The sequence below is a fragment of the Ursus americanus genome, chromosome 23, assembly GCF_024610735.1.
Source record: "Ursus americanus isolate L20-20 chromosome 23, mUrsAme1.1.p, whole genome shotgun sequence".
NCBI classification, from domain to species: domain Eukaryota; kingdom Metazoa; phylum Chordata; class Mammalia; order Carnivora; family Ursidae; genus Ursus; species Ursus americanus.
In genome coordinates, this window is record NC_142149.1 from 5,285,162 (window position 1) to 5,304,769 (window position 19,608).

At 60.5% G+C, this 19,608-nt stretch overlaps 2 protein-coding genes across 4 annotated transcripts in view; both read left to right on the forward strand.

Moving 5' to 3' along the window:
* RNF157 (ring finger protein 157) overlaps positions 1-6,479 on the forward strand; it is a 73,007-nt gene extending 66,528 nt beyond the window's left edge. For 2 of the 3 annotated variants that reach the window (XM_045813824.2, XM_087854083.1), the window contains exon 19: positions 3,613-6,479. In XM_045813824.2, coding sequence (XP_045669780.1) covers positions 3,613-3,734 — 122 coding nt within the window. In that variant the 3' untranslated portion in view covers positions 3,735-6,479. Of the gene's footprint in view, positions 1-1,812; positions 1,854-3,612 lie in introns of all 3 variants that reach the window. The other variant, XM_087854082.1, reaches the window with a different exon arrangement.
* Positions 6,480-7,699: 1,220 nt separating this feature from the next.
* FOXJ1 (forkhead box J1) lies at positions 7,700-12,521 on the forward strand. The gene is made up of 3 exons (XM_045813825.2): positions 7,700-7,797; positions 8,332-9,001; positions 10,753-12,521. Exons 2-3 carry the CDS (start codon positions 8,504-8,506, stop codon positions 11,518-11,520), a joined length of 1,266 nt encoding a protein of 421 aa, XP_045669781.1. The 5' UTR covers positions 7,700-7,797; positions 8,332-8,503; the 3' UTR covers positions 11,521-12,521.
* The last annotated feature ends 7,087 nt before the right edge of the window (positions 12,522-19,608 follow it).

Genomic DNA, 19,608 nt, shown 5'->3' on the forward strand with positions numbered 1-19,608 from the left:
CCAGCCTGCTTGGTGATATTTATTCCACTTACGGGATTGCTTGCAGGAAGAGGAGGGAACCCCTGGGGTTCCTTACGGTGCTCTCAGCCAATGGGCTGAGATGAAACTAGGTCCACAGTCCAGGCCAGTCGTGCAACCCAATGCCTGTGACGCCTGTCGGGAGAGCGACTCAGGTAGAAGCACTTGAGTGTCCCCTTGTACCCTCCCCAGAGGTCCCAAGGGCTCTTGCGGGAGAGGGAAAGCACGTCTGCTTTCTTGGTAAAAGGTTTGTCTGCTTCTGGTCTTAGCACCACACTGGTAGCAACGGGACGGGGAACTCTCCAGAAGCCTCTGTTGGGTTAGTGGCAGGAGTAGCCACTTTGATAGTCCCGTGGAATAAATAGGCCTCTTCACGCTCAGCTGTAAGCTCAAACTTCCATCCTGTGACTGAGACACCCGCGGGCTGACTCGGCTCCATGTTCTGCGGCCGTCAGGACAACTTCTCAGGCACTTGGTCTCTGCTTGAGTGTTGTTTCCCTCCAAGTGGCGCCGCTCCCTTCACGGAGGGCTGAGGAGAAGCAGGGCCACGGGGAGCATCCCACACTCTCCCCTGTGCCACATGCCGCCCTCCCCATGCTCACACGCGCTCTGCCGGGAGACCGAGCTGATGACAAAGACTACGCGGGTCCCCATCCTCACCACTCTCATCACACTCATGGGAGTGTCACTGAGAGGGCACCTGTGTCCTGCCAGCCCTTCTTCCCCTAAGAAGCTTCTGAGCCTTCTTGGGCCCCAAGACCAAGGGGGTGGCGTGTTCTGAGATTGTTCTCCAAGGTCTCAAAGGGAGGAAGTCGAAGTTGACGGATGCAGGTGGTGAGCAGGTTAGAGTCGTGACGCCAGGCTGAGTAGATGTGGTTCCAGGGAGTTGGGTGGACTATCACGCAGGTGGCAGCAGAGTGACCAGGGGACCAGTGATGAGTCTGTGAACAGGTTCTGCGTAGTGTATGTGATGGGGGGGGGGGGAAGCAAAAATCATTTGGGTTTGTTGGTGGAAATAGAAATATATTTTTAAATGACCTCATTGTGCAGGAGTGGACATTACCCATGAAACCTAACAGTACCTACAGAAACCTGCAGTTCAGCTCACGCCTCTCTTCAAGCCCGTAACCCGAGGCGGATCTGCTGCTAGGAAAGTTTACGCTTCATAGACATGAAGGGAAAATCTGAATTCGGTTTCTCTTTCCACTGGAAACTCTTTGAGACAATCAGACTATTCTAGCGCTTACATCGAGCTTGGTAGAGGCAGGAAAAGGGTGTGCGGAATTCCCCTAAATATGCTCCCCAAGTCTACCTCTAGAGGTCTCTCTGCTCTCCCATTTCTCCTACTGTAGATGGGAGTCCAAGGGAAGGCACCTTGATCCGTCTCCAGTTCAGTCACCACCTCCGGATGTGTGGCTGGAGGGCTGGACGTGGCGGCCGGCAGCAGCAGCAGGGCTTTGCTGAGGGCCCATCAGCCCCCTTGCCGGGGGCAGGGCACCTCATTACCGCTGCTCGACCTCCCCCTTGCCACCGAGTGAGCCAAGAAGCCAGGGAGCACAGATGCGTGAGCTCTGAGTCTTGAGGCTGTTCCGGAGGAACGGTTCTCCACCCTGGCTGAGGGTTCTCGAGTGGTGGAGTTGGTAGCAGGGCCTCACGTGAACTGAGTCAGGACAGCCCATCGGTCGGCGTCTCGTGGCGTGCTGGTCGGCGGCGGCGACGTGGATTGTGATGTGTGCGTGCGTGCGTGTCTTCTCTCTTGTTCACCGTTTGCTTTTGGTCTCTCCCACCAAACAGCCGCCGTTCCGGAGTCCTGCCCCATAAACATTGAGGACTAGGTATGAGATCTACCAAATTCTATAAGTGAACGAACAACTCATTGCATTTTGGGGGTTCCTAACCTAAAGGGCGATCTTGCCTTCTCTTCGTCCTGTCACACTTGAGTCCCACCCTTAGAGGAGAAAGCACTTTTGACCCATATCCCAGACTCCAGGGAAGAGAAACCTCCAAATTCCATCTGGGTGTGAGAGATACCTACGAATGTTCTGTTTTGCCCACTTCTCTTCCCTGGGGCCACCTCCACAGACTATTAGAGCCTAAGGATGGATTATCATGCCAGGACCCTTATGGGAAGTAAGCAGTTTATACCCACTTAATCCTAGCGTTTGGACCATTAGAGGGTCTCGGGCTGGCCCTAGCATGAGGCTGACCCCGGACGTTGGAGCACAGCCCCCTCGAACATGAGCGCAGTGAGCCTCGGACCCTCCCTGTGCAGCCGGGCAGCCCGGTCTGTCCCCCTCCTGAGTCGTCCGAGGGGCCAGGCCTGCCCAGGGAGAGGGCAGGGGTTCCTGGTTCCTTCGCAGTGAGAGAGGCAGTGTGACATGCGCACTGCAGCATCGGGACAGGCTGGGGGGCACCGTGGAGCAAGCCCGCCTCACCGGGCTGGGGGGCCTCATGAAAGCGGGCCACGGGGAGGGGAAGGCTGCGGGGAGGGCCGCGGGGCCCCGTGGAGTGAGGTCTTCACCCGGAGCCTCTGTCTGTGGGGGAGGTTCGCGCTGCCCTGGAGGGAACGGATTGGATGAGCTGGTCTGGGCCAGGAGGACAGTTGAGGGGAGACCCCTGGAGAGAGAAGGGTGGCCTGAACAACGCACGGGGGCTAGTTGTTGGGCACACCCTGCGAGTCAGTCCTGGGAGGAGAGCACTCGGCCCCCATTTGATGGGTGGGAGAACCACGGTTCCCGGGGACGTGAGCTGCCCAGGAGCGCGCAGCCAGTCAGTCAGGACCTGGGAGTGAAGCCCGGGTTTTCTGACCACAGGCGGATGAACGGGAGGCAGCGAGGGATTAAATCCAAAGCACCAAGCACAGGGGAGCCAAACGGCATTCCGGCCCCAGCAGCCGGTGCTCCGTGCTCGTGCAGGAGCGGCGGCGGATCTGGGGGAGGACGAGAAGTTTAATGGGTGCTGCCTGGGGCATCCCAGGGCTCTTGGGCTGCTGTCTTCCAGGGTTGATGGTGACCTCAGCGGGCAGCTCGGGGCAGGAGGGGATGAAGAGCAGCAGGTGTGCAAGAGGGGTGCTGCCGGCATCACACCAGCTCCCCCCTTGCCTTTCTGTCCCTGGCACCCTGCTGGGCTACCAGCCCCTTCCTGCCCCGCCCCAGCCCCCACAGCAAACACTGACACCGGACCCACATTAACACGCTCTTCTCACTCCCCTCCACTGCTTCCTGCGAAAACCTCAGCTAGACCTGGTTTCTTTGTCCTGTCCACCATAACATGCAGACAAACTTCAAAACAAATAAACACAGAGAAGTGGATCGCAGGGCAAGTTCACAGAACAAGAGTTACCCTGCATGTTCCTCTCCGTCAGTAGTCTCCACGGCGGCCGTGACTGTACCTAGCGCATGAGGACAGGAGCCGTCCCCTGCCCCCAAGGCGCCCACTGCGCCCGGTTCTCTCTCCCTCACTGTGGCCCGCACACACATGGGAGTTTCAGCTAACACGCATCCTGCTAGCCTCCGTGCCCAATTCCTGGGCTGTCCTGCTGGAGAGGCCATCTGGACCCATCGGCTCCCATACGCTTCCTTCTCTCCTCTCCAGGCACCTGGCAGGCCGATGACAACGTTGTCAGTCGTCGGAACACACAGCGCCGGCGCTTATCATCCGGCAGCCTGGACGACCCCGAGGACAGGCCCTGCGTGTGGGGTCCTTTGGCCGTCTGAGAGCCCCAGCCCGTGCACCTGGGCTCCCTCCTGCCCGCACCTTCCATCCTGGCCTCTCTGGACTGCTGGCCTCCTGGGCGTCCTCAGCGAGACCATGAAGACTGCATCCAGATGAAAGCTGGACGTGGAGGTCCACCTGCTCCTGCTCCCAGTCCGGTCTCCTCCAGAACCATGACCCCTCCCCTCCCAGAAGGAACTAGAAGCCTCCTCTCTTCTTGTGGGCTGGAGCCTCTCCATGAACTGCAGCTCATGAGACCCTTTGCAGAGACTCTCTGGGATGTGGCCACCCTATCTTGATGTGCAGGCGGAGCCCAGGTCCACAGGCTGGTTTTTCTCATCTTTTTCTCTTTAGGGGGCAAACCAAGAGGACCTGGAGTTTTGGCAGCTTCATTACAAACACCCATCTGGCATTTTCTGGTCTCTGGAACATCATAAGCAATTTGAACCCTCCACTTTGGGGTAGGGTTGGGGGGTGGCTCCTGTGAGAAGGGAAAGCCAGTTTTCACTCTAAGCCAAGTTTCCCTCAGAAAGCATTAGGAGCTCCTTTCTCACAGATGAGAAACAGTGGCAACCAAAAGGTTGACTGGAAAACAGTTCTTGCTTCTGGTCACAGAGCTAGTGTCCTGGGCCTCGTGTGTCTGTCTGCTTAGGAAGGAGGCCTCAGATCTGAGAATCCTCCGGTTACGTGATTACATTAGGAGGGTTATTTATGGTCAGGTGCATTCATGAAGGCCTGGGACGCCATCCTCAGGTGACTTTTCAAAGAGCACATTATCGGCCACCTCTATGTGCCAGGCACTGTGTTAGCTGTCCTATATTCTCACATTTCATCACTGCACCCCGTCAGGTGACATTCTTATACCTGTTGTCCCTGTCTCCACCCCTTCTTGTTAGTAGTTAAATAGCTGAGGGAGGGGGTGGAACAGCGATTCTCAAATTGGTGCCCAGGAGGCCTAAGGGAAGTGGCAGAGCACGCTGCGAGCTGGGGCTAGCGGGGATGGGGGCCTCCCCACCCCACGGGTTTTCCTCCCCGGCCTTCCAGATCTGCTGAGCCTGGCTGGGGGGTGGGGAGATGGGGAGGTACTCCTTCCCCAGGCTCTTTAGAGATATGTTCAAATCCCGTGCCCCCCACCCTCAGCCTGGGGGAAGGCATGTGGACAAAAGGCTGAAGCAGCAAGGCCAGGCTGTAAGCTGGTGGGAGTTCTTCCTCTCTCAGCACTGGTGTCGCCAGTGGGTTCCGCCTAGTTCTTGGACAGATGGGCTGTCGACTGGCTTTGGGAAAGGTGGTCTTTCCGTGGAGCATGAGATCGGGAAGCAAGGTCAGATACAGCCATTCGTGAGGCTGAGATGTGGTGGGGCCTTCGGCTCTGCCCATCGTGATGGCCTATCTTCATATTTGGAATTGTTACCCTGACAGAGTTTTTCAGGGCTGTTTCCGGCACCCCAAAGAGAGCCCAGTGCCCAGGGAATCCTTCGCACCTTCTGTGTGGCTTCTTTGTACCGTCAGGCGGTGGTTACCCTTGCCGGGCCTAGTGGTTGTAGCTCAGGTCCTGCCCTGGTTGGGGGAAGGCCTGTTGCCCTGACAGACGTGACAGGAACCAAGCCTGAAGAGAAGCTTCTGTCCTGAGTCCCCTGTCCCCCTCTCCAAGGTCCTGCTGTGGACTCTGCTGCTTCAGGCCCCACTCCTTATCCTTTCTTTCCCCCAACATTCTTAAGGCCCCTTTTGTGTTTGAGATCCGAGCAATAACCCCACTTCCTGATTTCCTTGAAGTTTCAGCCCCAGGGAATGGGGGACTTCCCTCCGCCTGGGGGGGTGGCACACAGCTCCCCTCCCCTCCTGGCAGGTCATATTCACAGTGTGGTGTCACCAGAGATGAAGGAGATGCAGGTAAACAGTAGCCACAGTGGCCGGGAACCCTCAGAGTAGCCATTATCACCCTCTTCTGAGGAGGACCTGCCTGTGCCCTTCCTCATAGCACATGCTGGCTCTTCCCCCAGCAAGAGGCTCGCAGAGATTCTTCAAGGCCTTGGTTCCATAATGAAGACAGGCCTGGGTTAGAAACCGCCCTTTCACTCCTGTTTCTCAGACTGATCCTTCCATCTCTCTCTCTCTCTCCTCCCCCCTCTTTGTTCTTATTTGGCTCTTAGGCAAGCAGAACTATCCCAACCAAGGGAGCTGTCTTTAGTCAGCCTGATCAGGGAACAGGGCAGCTGCCAACCCTACTGCCCCGATCAATCATCTGGAGACAGTCATGTTCCGAGCAATTGACCCAGAGAGAATGGGACGGGACCTGGCTCTTCACTAGGGGGCACAGAACACCTGGAGGCCTGCGGCTTCTCCCGCTGACTCCGGTCAGAGGGCTGAGCTCTCCAGTGGCCTCCAGGTGGTGTGGTGATCCCGGCCTCACAGAGCCTTTTTCCCTTCCTCACCCAGTTCCACCCGCCAGAGTTTAGGCCCACATTGGGGCATCTCCTGGGCACAGACCCACACACTTTGAGCCGTCTCACCCGGGGAGAGTTAGTGTCCTGCCCGCCTGAACTCGGCATGCTGGTCGATCACTTCGCTTTAGGACCTGCACACCTGGTGTGTGTGAGTGTGTGTGTACTGTTGGTGCCATCCGTGTACCCTCTCGCTCCCTGGAGTACACTCACGGGCACACTACAGTGGGGACATCGAGGATGCAATATTTATGGATTGCTGCATGATTCTTAAAAACGAATAAAACTGTTTACAAGGGAAGGAGAGCTGTTAACTGTGCCCTTGGCTTATTTGTGAAAGACTTTGTCCAGCGCTCAAATATTTTTACTCAAGAGAATCTGGAAGTGGAGGAGTGGGAGAGGGCGAGGGGTAGGGAAAGACATGCTCCGGGGTGGGAGGTGGGAGTTGACGTGCCACCCGGTGCGCACAGGCTTCCCACCTATGCCCTCCTGCTTCTGGGCAGAGGCCTGAGTAAGAAGCCCTCGCCTCGCCTCGCCTCACCCTCGCCCTTAAACCGAACTGCCGCCCCTGCAGCTCCTCAGTAATTGAAGAGCAGGAAAGCTGGCGGCAGGAGGGAAGCCAGGGGAACGGATGAGGAAGCCCCTGGTGTCACCCCACCCCTAGTCCCTACCACTTAAAAGTTGGTGACACTACGGGGCAAATGACCCTGCGAGGAGAATTCGGCGAGTCCGTGGCTTCTCTGAGTTTCACTCACCGGGTCCGTTTCCTCAGCTATCTGAAAAGAAGGGAGAGCCCTTCCGCAGAAGCCTCTGGAAAGTCAGCTTCCGGGAACCTGGCTGAGTACAGGGGTGGGGAGGGAGCCGCTTGCCGGGAAAACCTACCCGCCTCGGGGCGCCTGAGATAGGTGCAGCCCCGGCTGCGGACCTGAGCGGCAGGCGGCATGGGAGAGTCGGACCTGCCTGCGGGCACCGTGACGATGCTCAGGGTCGGGAGGGTTGGAAAGGGCACGGAAACATGAGCCCGGAGGAGAGGAAAGGAAACCCCAAGCGCACGGTGGCCGAGCCCGTTCTCAGCCTGGGCCCCCGCGCCCCTGGCTCGGTCCGCGGAGCCGCCGACGCCCCGGAGCATTTGGGACGGGAAGGGAGCGAGGGCGGGAGAGCAGCGGCGGGGCGAACGGCTCTCGGGCGTGCCCGGGGCCTCGGGCGGGGGCCGCGCGCTTCTCCGAGCCGGGCGCGGGGCCCTCGGGCGGGAATGCGCGGAGCCGGGACTCCGCGGCGGGTAGGGGGCTGGGTGGCGCGAGAGAGGGCGGCAGAAGGAGGGAGTTCCAGGAGAGTTACCGCCGGAGAGAGTGGCTAGAGCCCGCGGTCTCCTTGGAAACTTGCTGACCAATAGCAGCAGCGGAAGCTGTTTATGGGGGCGGAGCGTCGCCATGGCAGCAGAAGAAGCCTTTGCAGCGGCTACTTAATGCCGGTCCGGGGGCCACGGGCGCTCAGAGAGGCGCCGTCGGGCGGGGGGGCGACAAGAGGCTCTGGCGGGGCCCTCGAGCTGGGGACAGAGAGCCGCGGGGGGTGGGAGGAACTTCTTCCAGAACCTTCCTTTGGCCCGGGCTGCGCTCTGAGCCAGGTAAGGGACTGAGACGGCTGCGGGAAGGGAGGGTGTCCGTACCAGCCCGCTCTCCCATCCGTCCTCGACGGAACTGGTGGACCCGGGAATGACATCTGAGTTTGGGGGACACTTACTTCTCGCCCTCCTATAACTCCTATCCTGTTTCCTTCCTTCTCCGTTATCTCCCATCCTAATATCTCTTTTCAAAGATCAGACGACCTCCCCCTCTGCCGCCCGGTGATACTGCCCTCCTGGGCTCCTTCGCCCCATTTCCACTTGTTGCGGGGGGAGGGGCTGATTTCCCGCTTTTGGGGAGAAGGCCTCTACCCACCTCCCTCCTTTAGCTAATAAAGTCTCTTCTAAAACCTCTGAGAGGAAGAAAGACGGACCCAGCGGGGGTCGGACCCCCGGGCACAGCTTCTGTTTCCCCGACCTCGGCCAGAAAAGATCCTCCTCAGCAGCGGGGACGATTTTAGAGGAGCTTCCCCCTCGCACACACACTCCCCTCGGGGGTGGGGGAAAGTGCTCAGTTCCCGCTGTGGTCCTCCCCAGCAGGTACCACATTCGTATTCGGAGGAGGCGACCCCCTGGTCGCGGGATGGAAGCGCGCGTCCGGGAGGCCCTGTAACCGAAGCCGCGGGAGTCAGCGGGCTAGAGAGCGCGGCGGGCTACCCCCGGCTCAGCCCGTGGATGTTGACCGCCCCCTTGGAGAGTCCCCGCAGACATGGCGGAGAGCTGGCTACGCCTCTCGGGTGCAGGGGCGGCGGAGGAGGCCGGGCCGGAGAGCGGCCTGGAGGAGCCCGACGTCCTGGATGACAGCCTGACCAGCCTGCAGTGGCTGCAGGAATTCTCCATTCTCAACGCCAAGGCCCCCACCCTGCCTCCGGGGGGCACCGACCCCCACGGCTACCACCAGGTGCCAGGCTTGGCCGCGCCTGGGTCCCCCCTGGCGGCCGATCCCGCCTGCCTGGGGCAGCCGCACACTCCGGGTAAGCCCACGTCCTCGTGCACGTCGCGGAGCGCGCCCCCGGGGTTGCAGGCCCCGCCCCCCGACGACGTGGACTACGCCACCAACCCGAACGTGAAGCCGCCTTACTCTTACGCCACGCTCATCTGCATGGCCATGCAGGCCAGCAAGGCCACCAAGATCACCCTGTCGGCCATCTACAAGTGGATCACGGACAACTTCTGCTACTTCCGCCACGCCGATCCCACCTGGCAGGTAGGGGAGGCGCGGGTGGCGGCCGCTCCCTCCCCGCTCCCCTCCTCCCTCCCCACACCAGGGTGGACTGGACTCAGGTCGCAGGTCCTCATGCCAAGTAGGCTGGGTGCAGCCAGCGCCCCAGGGGAGGAAGGCCATCGAGGAAAGACCTCAAGGGAGTCTAGTGCCTGGAATTGTCCCTCCGACTTCAGAGAGGGAGGAGGGAAGATGTTTAAAGGGCTTTAGAAAGGGTGCAGACCCCAAAATTCATGGGGAAAGCACCTGTCACTCATCCAGTAGACCCAGCCCAGAGACCAGGGCCACACTGTGTGTGGACATGGTCCCCTAAGAGAGGATGATGGAGTAAGGGACACATTTTTGTCCCAAGTGCTAGAATTCCTAGACACCACCCTGCCGAAGGACACTTGTCAAGGCCCGACTCAGAATCGGATGCTGGAGCATTGCCCCTGCCAGGCCCTGCATCCTGTCTTGTTTCAGTTGGCTGGTGGAGTTCGGGGCTGGGGGAGGGCAATGGGGTGTGAAGGCCAGCTGTGTCCCAGTAGTGGGGCTCTGGGGCCTTCCTAAAGTAAAGCTGCTGGCCCAGCCCTTCACCCAACCCCTCCCCAGTTTCCTGCCTCCTGTCCTCCCCCTCTTCTCAGTCAGCCTCCCTAGGGGGACAATTACCTGAGCCAGGTGCTTTCCACAGGGGCTCAGCCTGCCGCACTGGCTTCATGTTCCAAGTCTCTGGAACCTGGCACAGAGCAGCCAAGGGGCCCAAGCCTCCATGTAAACATCCCAGCTTTGCCAGGGGGCACGACCCACCCACCCACCCTGCCTTCTGGGCCCTAAACCCCTGTCCCCCAGCATGGTTTGGACAAGACGACACACCTAGGAATGAACAAGGCAGGATGGTGACTTGAGGCCAGGCAGACACGAGTCTGCCACCATCAGGATCAGGGGCTACTTAGGGGCTGAGGCCCCAGAATGTCCAGCCTTTTCCCTGGGGGCACCCGCAGGGTGGAGCAGGTGGGAGAATCCCAGTCCCAAACTACTCCACATTTGCATGGGCCCTGACTCTGGGGCAGGTAGCATTTGCACCGTCAGTGAGACAGCAGAGAGACCCCCACCCCCGACCCTCCCCAAGCCTGTGAAGCTCAGGCTGCCGGAAACGGGCCTCGGGAATGAGCACCATGCTCTAGGCTGGATAATAATCAACTGAGGCCTCCTAGCCTGGGCGGGAGGAGGGGGCCATGGCGGGTGAGGACCCAGGCCAGCAGCCGGCTCAACAAACAAGGAAAGTCATCAGATCCCCCCACACTTCATCCCTACCCGCTCAGAACACACACCCTCACACCCTGACTAGCCCAGCTCCCCCACCCCTGCCTCAACCCACCCACTCACTTCACAAACAGAGGGCCAGCCAGGCCCAGGCGGAGTGAGATGGCTGTCCAGGCCCTGGGGGAGCTGCGGCCTTTGGCCAGAGGCCGCAAGCGGTGGGGTGAGGGAGGGAGGGCAGGACGGGGTGGCACTGCGAGCCACCCTGCGGCTCAGGGCTCGGATGACTGAGCAGGCAGATATCCCGGCAACAGGGAACAAAAGCCCCCGACAGCACTCCTGGCTCCGGGTGCCCAGTGGCTGGTGTCCCAGAGCCACCGGTCGGAGCAGTGCGTCCGTCCCTCCTCCCGTGTGGGCAGGAGCTCTCGTTGCCCCCCACCGCCGGCCCTTCCCACTCACCCAGCCGACCTCTTTCTCTCCTCTCCTCCCGTGCCCAGAATTCCATCCGCCACAACCTGTCGCTGAACAAATGCTTCATCAAAGTGCCTCGGGAGAAGGACGAGCCCGGCAAGGGGGGCTTCTGGCGCATCGACCCCCAGTACGCCGAGCGGCTGCTGAGCGGGGCCTTCAAGAAGCGGCGGCTGCCCCCGGTCCACATCCACCCGGCCTTTGCCCGCCAGGCCTCGCAGGAGCCCAGCGCCGCCCCGTGGGCCGGGCCGCTGACCGTCAACACCGAGGCCCAGCAGCTGCTGCGGGAGTTCGAGGAGGCCACCGGGGAGGCGGGCTGGGGTGCGGGCGAGGGCAGGCTCGGCCATAAGCGCAAACAGCCGCTGCCCAAACGGGTGGCCAAGGTCCCGCGGGCCCCCAGCAGCCTGCTGCTGACGCAGGAGGAGCAAGGCGAGCTGGAGCCCCTCAAGGGCAACTTTGACTGGGAGGCTATCTTTGAGGCTGGCACTCTGGGCGGCGAGCTGGGCGCGCTGGAGGCCCTGGAGCTGAGCCCGCCGCTGAGCCCCGCCTCGCACGGGGACGTGGACCTCACGGTCCACGGCCGACACATCGACTGCCCCGCCACCTGGGGGCCTCCGGGGGAGCAGGCTGCCGACAGCCTGGACTTCGACGAGACCTTCCTGGCCACGTCCTTCCTGCAGCACCCCTGGGACGAGAGCGGCAGTGGCTGCCTGCCCCCGGAGCCCCTCTTCGAGGCCGGGGATGCCACCCTGGCCGCCGACCTGCAGGACTGGGCCAGTGTGGGCGCCTTCTTGTAAGAGGCCGGGCCCCGCCCCACCTCCGGACAGTGCCCGTCAGGGCCCAGACTGCCCCCCAGCACAGGCCCTTGGACAACCTGTCGCCCAGGCAGGGGCTGGGCCAGGTCTCCCGAGGCTGGCCCCACGAGGCCTCACAGCCCCCAGCCCAGGCTGCCCTCAGATTCCGGCCCAGGAGGCTGAGAACGGGGGCCCAGGTCCAGAACGGCTGCCTCCCTGGCCCCCCCACCCCATACACAGTGTTTCACCGATCCTCCTCTCGCCAGCCCCGGGCCCTGCACTGTGGGAGCTGCACCTGGAGCGGCCCTGGCCAAGCTGGCGAGCAACAGTACAGGGCCCACCCCAGGGCACCTCAGCTTCGACACCTCTCCCTCTCCCGCCATCCTCCCCAGGTCTCTATCCAGAGAAAGTTCCCAGGTACAACAAATGCTAATTAGGTGACAGCAAATTAACCCCCTGGGGGCCTCTCCCGGCAAAGCCTCCCTGGGGCTGGGGAAGGGTGGGGGAGGGGTGGGGTTGGGGGGAGGGGGCAGAGGGCAGAGACAGAATAAGGTCAGGGAGCCTGGTGGGCAAGGAGGTTTCGAAGGCCTCTGGGGTCTTCTCCTGGTCCCATCCCTAGAGGTGGGGCAGGGAGCGTAAATCCCTTCTCTTTGAGCCCGACCTGAGGCAGAGCGCAGCAGGGAGTTGGGGTTCTGGGGGGTTGGGGGCAGGGGCAGCTGAGCTGCAGTGGGGAGGAGGACAGACTAATGTAGCAAGTGTAGTGATAGCTGAGGCTTAACAGGGAAGGGTGCAGAGCTTGCTAGAACCTTGGGGACCGGGAAGGCAGGGATCGCCCGCATGCCCGCCTGTACTTGCGAGGGGGCGGGGGTGGGGGTGGGGTGGGGAGTGTCTCGCTCTACCCAGAGTCCCTCTGTCTGCGTCCCGCATCCACCCTCCTGCCCTATGGGGGCAATTTAACCTTTTTCATGGAAAGTTATTTACAATAAAAAAAATTTTTAAATGTTAAAAAATCTGAAAAATGGACCTGCTTGCAACTTTAGGAAAAGGCAAGGGCCGGTTTGGGAGGAGGGGGTCTTTCTCTTCAGTGCCGGAGGGGGAATGGCTGGAAGGAGGATGGGAGGCACTGAAGGCCTCAAGAGTGCCCCTTGATGAACTCCCCATGACCTCGGTGTCCCCAGGGAGAAAGGGGCTGAGAGGCAGCCTCCAGGGGTCCCCTCCAGCCTGGGGCCTCAGCACCTCCATCTGCACAATGGGGAGAATGGCACCCTCAGCCCCGGGAGTGGGCGACGAAGGAGACACAGCCCCTTCCCTGGTCCTCGGGACTCACAGGGGCCGAGCACACCCAGGGCTCCGCTCATGTGTGCCTGACCACCAGGGCCTGCCCAGGCTCGCCTGCCTGTGTCTGAGGTCCCAGCCCGGGCCTGTCTCCAGCACCACCCTCCCTCAGTCCTCTCCTGGAGGGACAGGGTGTGAGGCCAGAGGGCCCGAGCCTGGCGCGTGCTCACGAAGCCTGGCACCTTCCCTCCCAGGCCCAGTGCGGGCTGGAGGAGGAGCAGGAAGGCCTCCGGGGAAGTCAAGGTGCCCGGGCCTTGCTTCCCCACTCACTCACACCAGCAGGTGCGCTCCACGAGGGACCTGCCTACCAGAGTCCTGAGGGGGAAACTGAGGCACAGGAAATGTGTATGGGGGTGACACACAGCGCCACCTTTCTCTCCTGTCACTCCAGCTTTGTCTGGAGCCCACCTCTCCACCCGGCCCCCTCCCACACACGGGGCACAAACGGGCACTGTCTCGCACAATCCTGCCCAGCCTCCAGGGACCCCTTTCTCCCGAAGCCCCTTTCTTTCCCTTCTCTCAAGTCTGGCGCTGGGCCAACCTGGCATTCCCAATGCTAACTTGCTGCTTTCACTTGCTAATTATTCCAAATATTTCTGGAGGGCACACACACTGCGGGGCCAGCGGGGTTGGGGCCTTACTGAGCCCCAAGCCAGCCCCCCCCGCCCCCCCCAGCAGGCTGAGGAGGCCTGCCCTCCACTAAGACTCTCTACAACCCCCCCAAGCGACTCCTCTCCCCTCTCCCCACCACCCACCAGCCTTCCTCTCCACAGTCCCCAGTAGAGGCCTTCTCCAGGGACCTCCAGGGTCAGCCTCCAGCCCTGGCCAAGGGGGGTACAAGACAGGTGGGGTGGGGCCCGGGCATGAGCATGTTTAAGGGTCCCCAGATGCTTCCGACGTGTAGCCAAAGCGGGGAGGCGGCTCTGAAGGGGCTGGGCCCCGGGCTTCACAGGCACACGCTCTCAGGCAGCATCAGGGAGTGGGGAGAAAGCCTGCACCCCCGCTTATCCCCCATCCGTCCCTGCCCCGGCCCTTGGCGGGGCGGCTTCTTAACAAAGGTGTTCATTTACCTCGTATTTATTTATAAATTCAGTGTAATCCCAATCTAAATAGATTTCACACCATTTGCCGGTAAGTTGCAGACCTGACACCCGTTGGCACTCGACACCTGAGCGCGTAGTCCTTACAACAAGGATACTCCCCTGTAGGCCTCGCACCAGCGCCACAGCAGGGAGACTGACGCAGATGGGGGATCCCTCTAACCGCAGACCCCCCCGGCAGATTTTGCAGACTGCCCCACCCCCAGGCTCCCACATTGTACTGAGCGGTCCGATCTCTTTGTGGCTTTGCACCCGTGACCCGAGCTCTCCAAGCAGGCTCCTCATGTCCTCTGATCCCCATCTTTGAGTTGAGAAGCCCCCAAAACCACTTCATGCTTGAGTGTGGAGACAGTGCCTTCCCAAAGCAAGGAACCAGCCTTCGGCCTCCAGACATGCCACATGCCACATGCCCCCGGAGGGCAGAAAAGAACTTTTCTGCCCTCCTCCCCCAAAGTGTCCCCCAGCCGGGAATGTGATGGGGGATGGGTAGGAGCTCGGACTTCAGGAGCCCTCCACTCCCTGCCTCTGTACACCCTGTTCCACAGGTCAGGCCCCCCACACACACACTCTAGTGACTCTGGGTGTCTGGAGGACCCCGGGATTCCCCAAGCCCCACTCTCTCTGCCCACCTGGAGCGAATAGGCCAGGCCCCCTACAGCGCTGAGGGCGGGGCTGGCTCTCCACCCCACCCCCCCTCCGGCAAACAGGCCTGCAGAAGGAGGGTGAGCTGGAGCATTGGCAAGAAGGAAGGCAGGAGGTGGGGGAGAGGTGGGCAGGAGTCAGGCGCACTTCCATCCTGGGCTGAGGCCCAAACGTAAACAGGTGTATTTGGACTCCTGGCAGGAGGCAGTGGGCTGGCCGCATGGGGCAGGCCTGGGCCTGTCCAGGGTGGGGTTGTGGCGGGAGGCCTGCGTTAACAATGGGGTGGCCGAGTGGCCCCAGGTCCTGCTGACACGGTCTTGTTTGATGAGGAGGAAAACACAGGTGACAAGGGAGCAGAGAACCCTGGGGTAGGGGACAGGACTTTGTGAGGCCATACGTGCTGGAGGTGCCCCAACACTTGTGTGGCAGCCCTGGAGGAAGGCGAGTCACCTTCCTCCTGAGGCACAGGTGTCTGTCCTGTCCCAGTCTGTGGCTCCCAGGTGGGCCCCCTCAGAGCCACCACGACGGCGGCGGTGCTGGGGCCTGGACTTGCCGTGTGTGTCGGGAGCAGGCAGGGACCAGCGGGAGGGCACTGTCCCCCAGAAGCCAACAGGCCTGAGTGGCAGGGCGGTGAGGTGGGTGCACATTAACCAGAGGTAGCGACAGGGCCGGAGCGGTCTCTGTTGCCCCCACCGCCCCCGCCCCTCCACAACCCCCGCCCCCAGTCCATCACCCTGCCTGAGGCTGCTGGCAGTCCAGACCCTCTTTCCCTTTGAAGGAAGCTAAGCTCCCCAAAAGCAAGAGCTCCAGGAAGTGAGGAGGGCAGGCTCCCTGCCTACAGCCAACCCAGCCCAGGCCCCCCCGGAGGCCTCTGAAGGACTCCCCAGGCCCTTCCAGCCGATGTTCTGTTCGCTGTTCGCCCAGGGAATGGAGCTGGGGCCCAGAGGCTGCCCAGTCTTCTCTGCTCTTGGCCCAGCCACCACCGCCCTGTCAGCCGCCCCGTTCCCACCCAGGCCACGCTGCCCCCCTTCCTGCCTCACTCTGGGCACTGAGCCCCCCACATCTTCACCCCAGAGGGCACCCCGGTTCCCTTGAACTTGCTCACCTTGAATTGTGAGCTCTTCATTGGCGGGGGCGGGCAGGGGTGCTGCCTCGGTGTTCAGCCTCTGAACCCAGAGTCTAGACCCCCCGGGGGCAGAATGTCACCCCTATATTCACAGGGTCAAAGACAGTGGGCTGCTTCTTAAGCACTGAATGAATGCATGCATGAATGCATGAAGGAGCCGGCAGGTGGATGGGTAGGAAGTAGAAAAACATCCAAGTGGCCTTGGCAAGATGCCGCTGCAGACAGTGAACATGAAGGGGCTCTCCAGTGGCAGACGCTGGGGTTGAGAAAGTTCTGGAAGCCCCCAGGGTACGGTGGGGGGTGGAGGTGAAAGCACTCCAGCCAAGGGAATCTTTGAGAAAAGCCCCAGGCCACCCTGTCTGGAAACAAGTAAGAGGCCCCTTTGCTGACCCTGTGGGAGGGACTGGGGTAATAAAAAGCACAGTGGGGTCCTGAACGCCAGTAAGGCGGAGTGGGAGGTGTGGCAGCTGTGAGCCAGGCGGGAGAGGGCGCCCTTGCAGGAGGAAGGAGTAGAGGGAAGTAGAAGAGGCCCGGCCTTCCTCCTTCTCCTCCGCCTCAACCCCTCCCCCACCAGGGGGCCCAGGTCCTGGGAAGGAGAATCTCAGGGGGCCAAGCGTCGGGGCTGGTGTGGACAAACTGGTACGGCACTCAGGGCTCTCCCACATCTTTCCTTACCCCACCCAAACCCACGGTGCGGGCAAACGGGCCAGCGACGAGGTCACCAGAACAGAGCAGGGCCCGGCTCCGCTATCCCAGCGGTCCCTGTGCGCTAGGACGGCCCTGGGGCCGCTGAGCCCGAGGCCGCTGGAGTCAGGCTACTCCGGCTCTAAGTGGAGGCCAGGAGCTCTGTGAGGAGGCTGGGGGCCCCAGAGCCTGTGTTTCGCTAAAGATTAACCCTGGCCTGGTGGGAACTGCCTGGGAGGCTGGGCCAGGAACAGACACTGTCCCACAAGGCCAGACAGGCCCGTTTGGGAGAGAGGGAGTGGGGCGTCGGAGGCTGAGAGGGTGGAGCTCACAGAGGGCCGGGACTCAACCCCCAACCACATTCCCTGGGTCTCTCTAGGCTCCCTGCTTCCTGTGTGGGTTTATTGGGAAGGAAGGACATTGAGCCCCTGATGCCAGACTCGATCCTACAACGCCGGGATCACGCCCTGAGCCAAAGGCAGACGCTTAACGACTGAGCCACCCAGGCGCCCCTAAATATTTTATTTTTGAGTAATCTCTACACCCAGCACGGAGTAAACTCACAACCCCGAGATCAAGAGCCGCATGCTCTATAGACTGAGCCAGCCAGGCACCCCTTAAAAATCAGACTTATTACGGGGGGCGCCTGGCTGGCTCAGTCAGAAGAACAGGCAACTCTCGGGACGCCTGGGTGGCTCTGTCGGTGAAGCGTCTGCCTTCAGCTCAGGTCGTGATCTCAGTGTCCTGGGATCGACTCCTGCATCCGGCTCCCTGCTCAGCGGGGAGCCTGCTTCTCCCTCTGCCCGCTGCTCCCCCTGCTTGTGCTCTATCTCTGACAAATAAATAAAATCTTTAAAAATAAAAAGAGAAAAAAAAGAACATGCAACTCTCCATCTCAGGGTTGTGAGTTCAAACCTCAAGTGGGCATGGAGCCAGTACTTTAAAAAGTATTTTTAAAGATTTGGATATGTCAATTGTATCTCAATAAAATTGAAAAAATAAATAAATAAAACTTATTGTGTACAGGGGCACCTGGGTGGCACAGCGGTTAAGCGTCTGCCTTCGGCTCAGGGCGTGATCCCGGCGTTCTGGGATCGAGCCCCACATCAGGCTCCTCTGCTGGGAGCCTGCTTCTTCCTCTCCCACTCCCCCTGCTTGTGTTCCCTCTCTCGCTGGCTGTCTCTCTCTCTGTCAAATAAATGAATAAAATCTTTAAAAAAAAAAAACTTATTGTGTACAAACAACAAAAATTCTCCTGTCCTTCAAGCCAATCCCCAGAAGTAACCGTGACTTTTTTTTTAAAGATTTCATTTATTTATTTGTTTGTTTGAGAGAGAGAGAGACCGTGCCCACGAGTTGGGGGGGCAGAGGGAGAAGCAGACTCCCTGATGAGCAGGGAGGGGGATGCGGGGTTGATCCCAGGACAGAGCCACCCCGGCACCCCTACTGTGACCACTTTCAACTCTTTCGGTTGCTCAGCGCTGGGTTTTCAGTTTATCTGCACTTGTGCCCTGGCTTCCCTCCGTAGAGGACCAAGATGGAGCTTGTCTCCATCGTCCCACTGGGGTGAGGTTTTTGGTTAAGCCAGGGACCTGATTTGAGGATGTCCTGCATACGGCTCCCTGCCGAGCTGCAAGTATCCTGTGAATGTGTCCTTTTCATGTAGGACGCAGGAGGTCACACGTGGCCCGTTTCTGGTCATTTACCTGCTTTTCTGCGTATTTATGGCTAATTCCTCACAAACCAGGAGTTGGATGCTTAACCGACTGTGGACTGTGCCGCCTCAGCGCCCCTAACCTGAGTTGATTCTTAAGAGTAGGCCTGGGTAGGGCCCCCTGAGTGGCAGACCTAGGCTCAAGTCTGGTCTGAGGGATCTGCAGGCCCAGACTCCTGGGTGGGGGTGGGGTGGGTGGAGGGCGAGGCTGGTCTGTTTGTCCTCTCTGTGGCAGGCTGGGGGCAGCTGGACCGGTCCTCTGTCATAGAGGCATGGGCCCCTAGTCTTAGGAGCCTTCTAGTATCACCTACAGGTAAGGAAACTGAGGCACACAGCAAGAAACAGGTCTAAGGATATCAGCACAGGTAAGGGTGGCTTTTCTTGGGCTCCATTAGCTAGGGGACCCAACTGAACATCTGTCACCTGTCCATTCACTGCGCCCCCCGCGTGCCCCTTTATTTCACCGCGTTGCCAGTGTGCGTGCCTCTCCTGCTGGATGGGGAGCTCCAGGAGCGCAGCAGGACGGATGGAGGGGGCGGGCAGGGTGCACCCCAATTCTCCCACGGACTTACCAGGACAGCTAGGTCCGGCAGCCAGGGCTCTGAGCTGGGAAGACAGTGCAGAGCCAGGAGAAGATAGCTCGGGTCTGTCCTCCCTGCCCTCAGGAACCCTTGGCCTTGCCTCCCAGCCCAGCCCTCCTTGGCCTTATTAACGAGGCCCTGCGGAAGATGCAATTGTGTGTGGTGTCTGGCAGGTAAAGGGCACTGAGAAACAGGGACGCTGTTCACTGGCTTCCCTCTGCTCATTCATTCATGCATTCATTCAACGGATCCAGACAGAGAGGAAGACCCTTCCATGGGTGTGGGGGACACGCACAAACAGAAGACCAAATGCTCAGAGCAAGAGCATGTGGGCCCCAAGAGTGCACTGGGGACTCCCAAGGCAGGGTCATCTCATTCAGTCCCCTGCCTCAGGGCAGCTACTGTGTCAGGGAAGGAGACCTCCTGGTTTCCCACCACAGGGCAGGATCCATCAGTCCTTAGCATCAGGGAAAGACCTGGCCCTCAGCCAGCTCCAGGCAGGAATTCCCCGTGTCCCCTCCGCCCCGGCTAACAGCTGTAGAGTCCCCTCTGTGCTCCACCACCAGAACCAGGCCACTTTCTCTCATTGCTGTCTCCTGAATCCTCTCCAGGTATCGTCCAGATCAGTGCGGTGACCCACTCACCTGTGTCCCTGCCTCAGGCCACCCCTTAAAAGCACCTCACCAAATACAATCCACCCTTAGCTGATTTGGTCCCCAAGGCCACCCTCCTTCCCCTCCCAACCAAACTCAGCTCTCCTCTCTGGACACCCCTTCCTGGCTTCCCAGCTGCTATAAGGCTAGCCCCTCTTCCTCGGGTCCCTCTTCCCAACTTCAAACACACACGTGTGCGGCCCAAAGCCTCCCAGATCTGCCGGGGGCGGGGGGGGGGGGTAGGCGGGCTGTGATT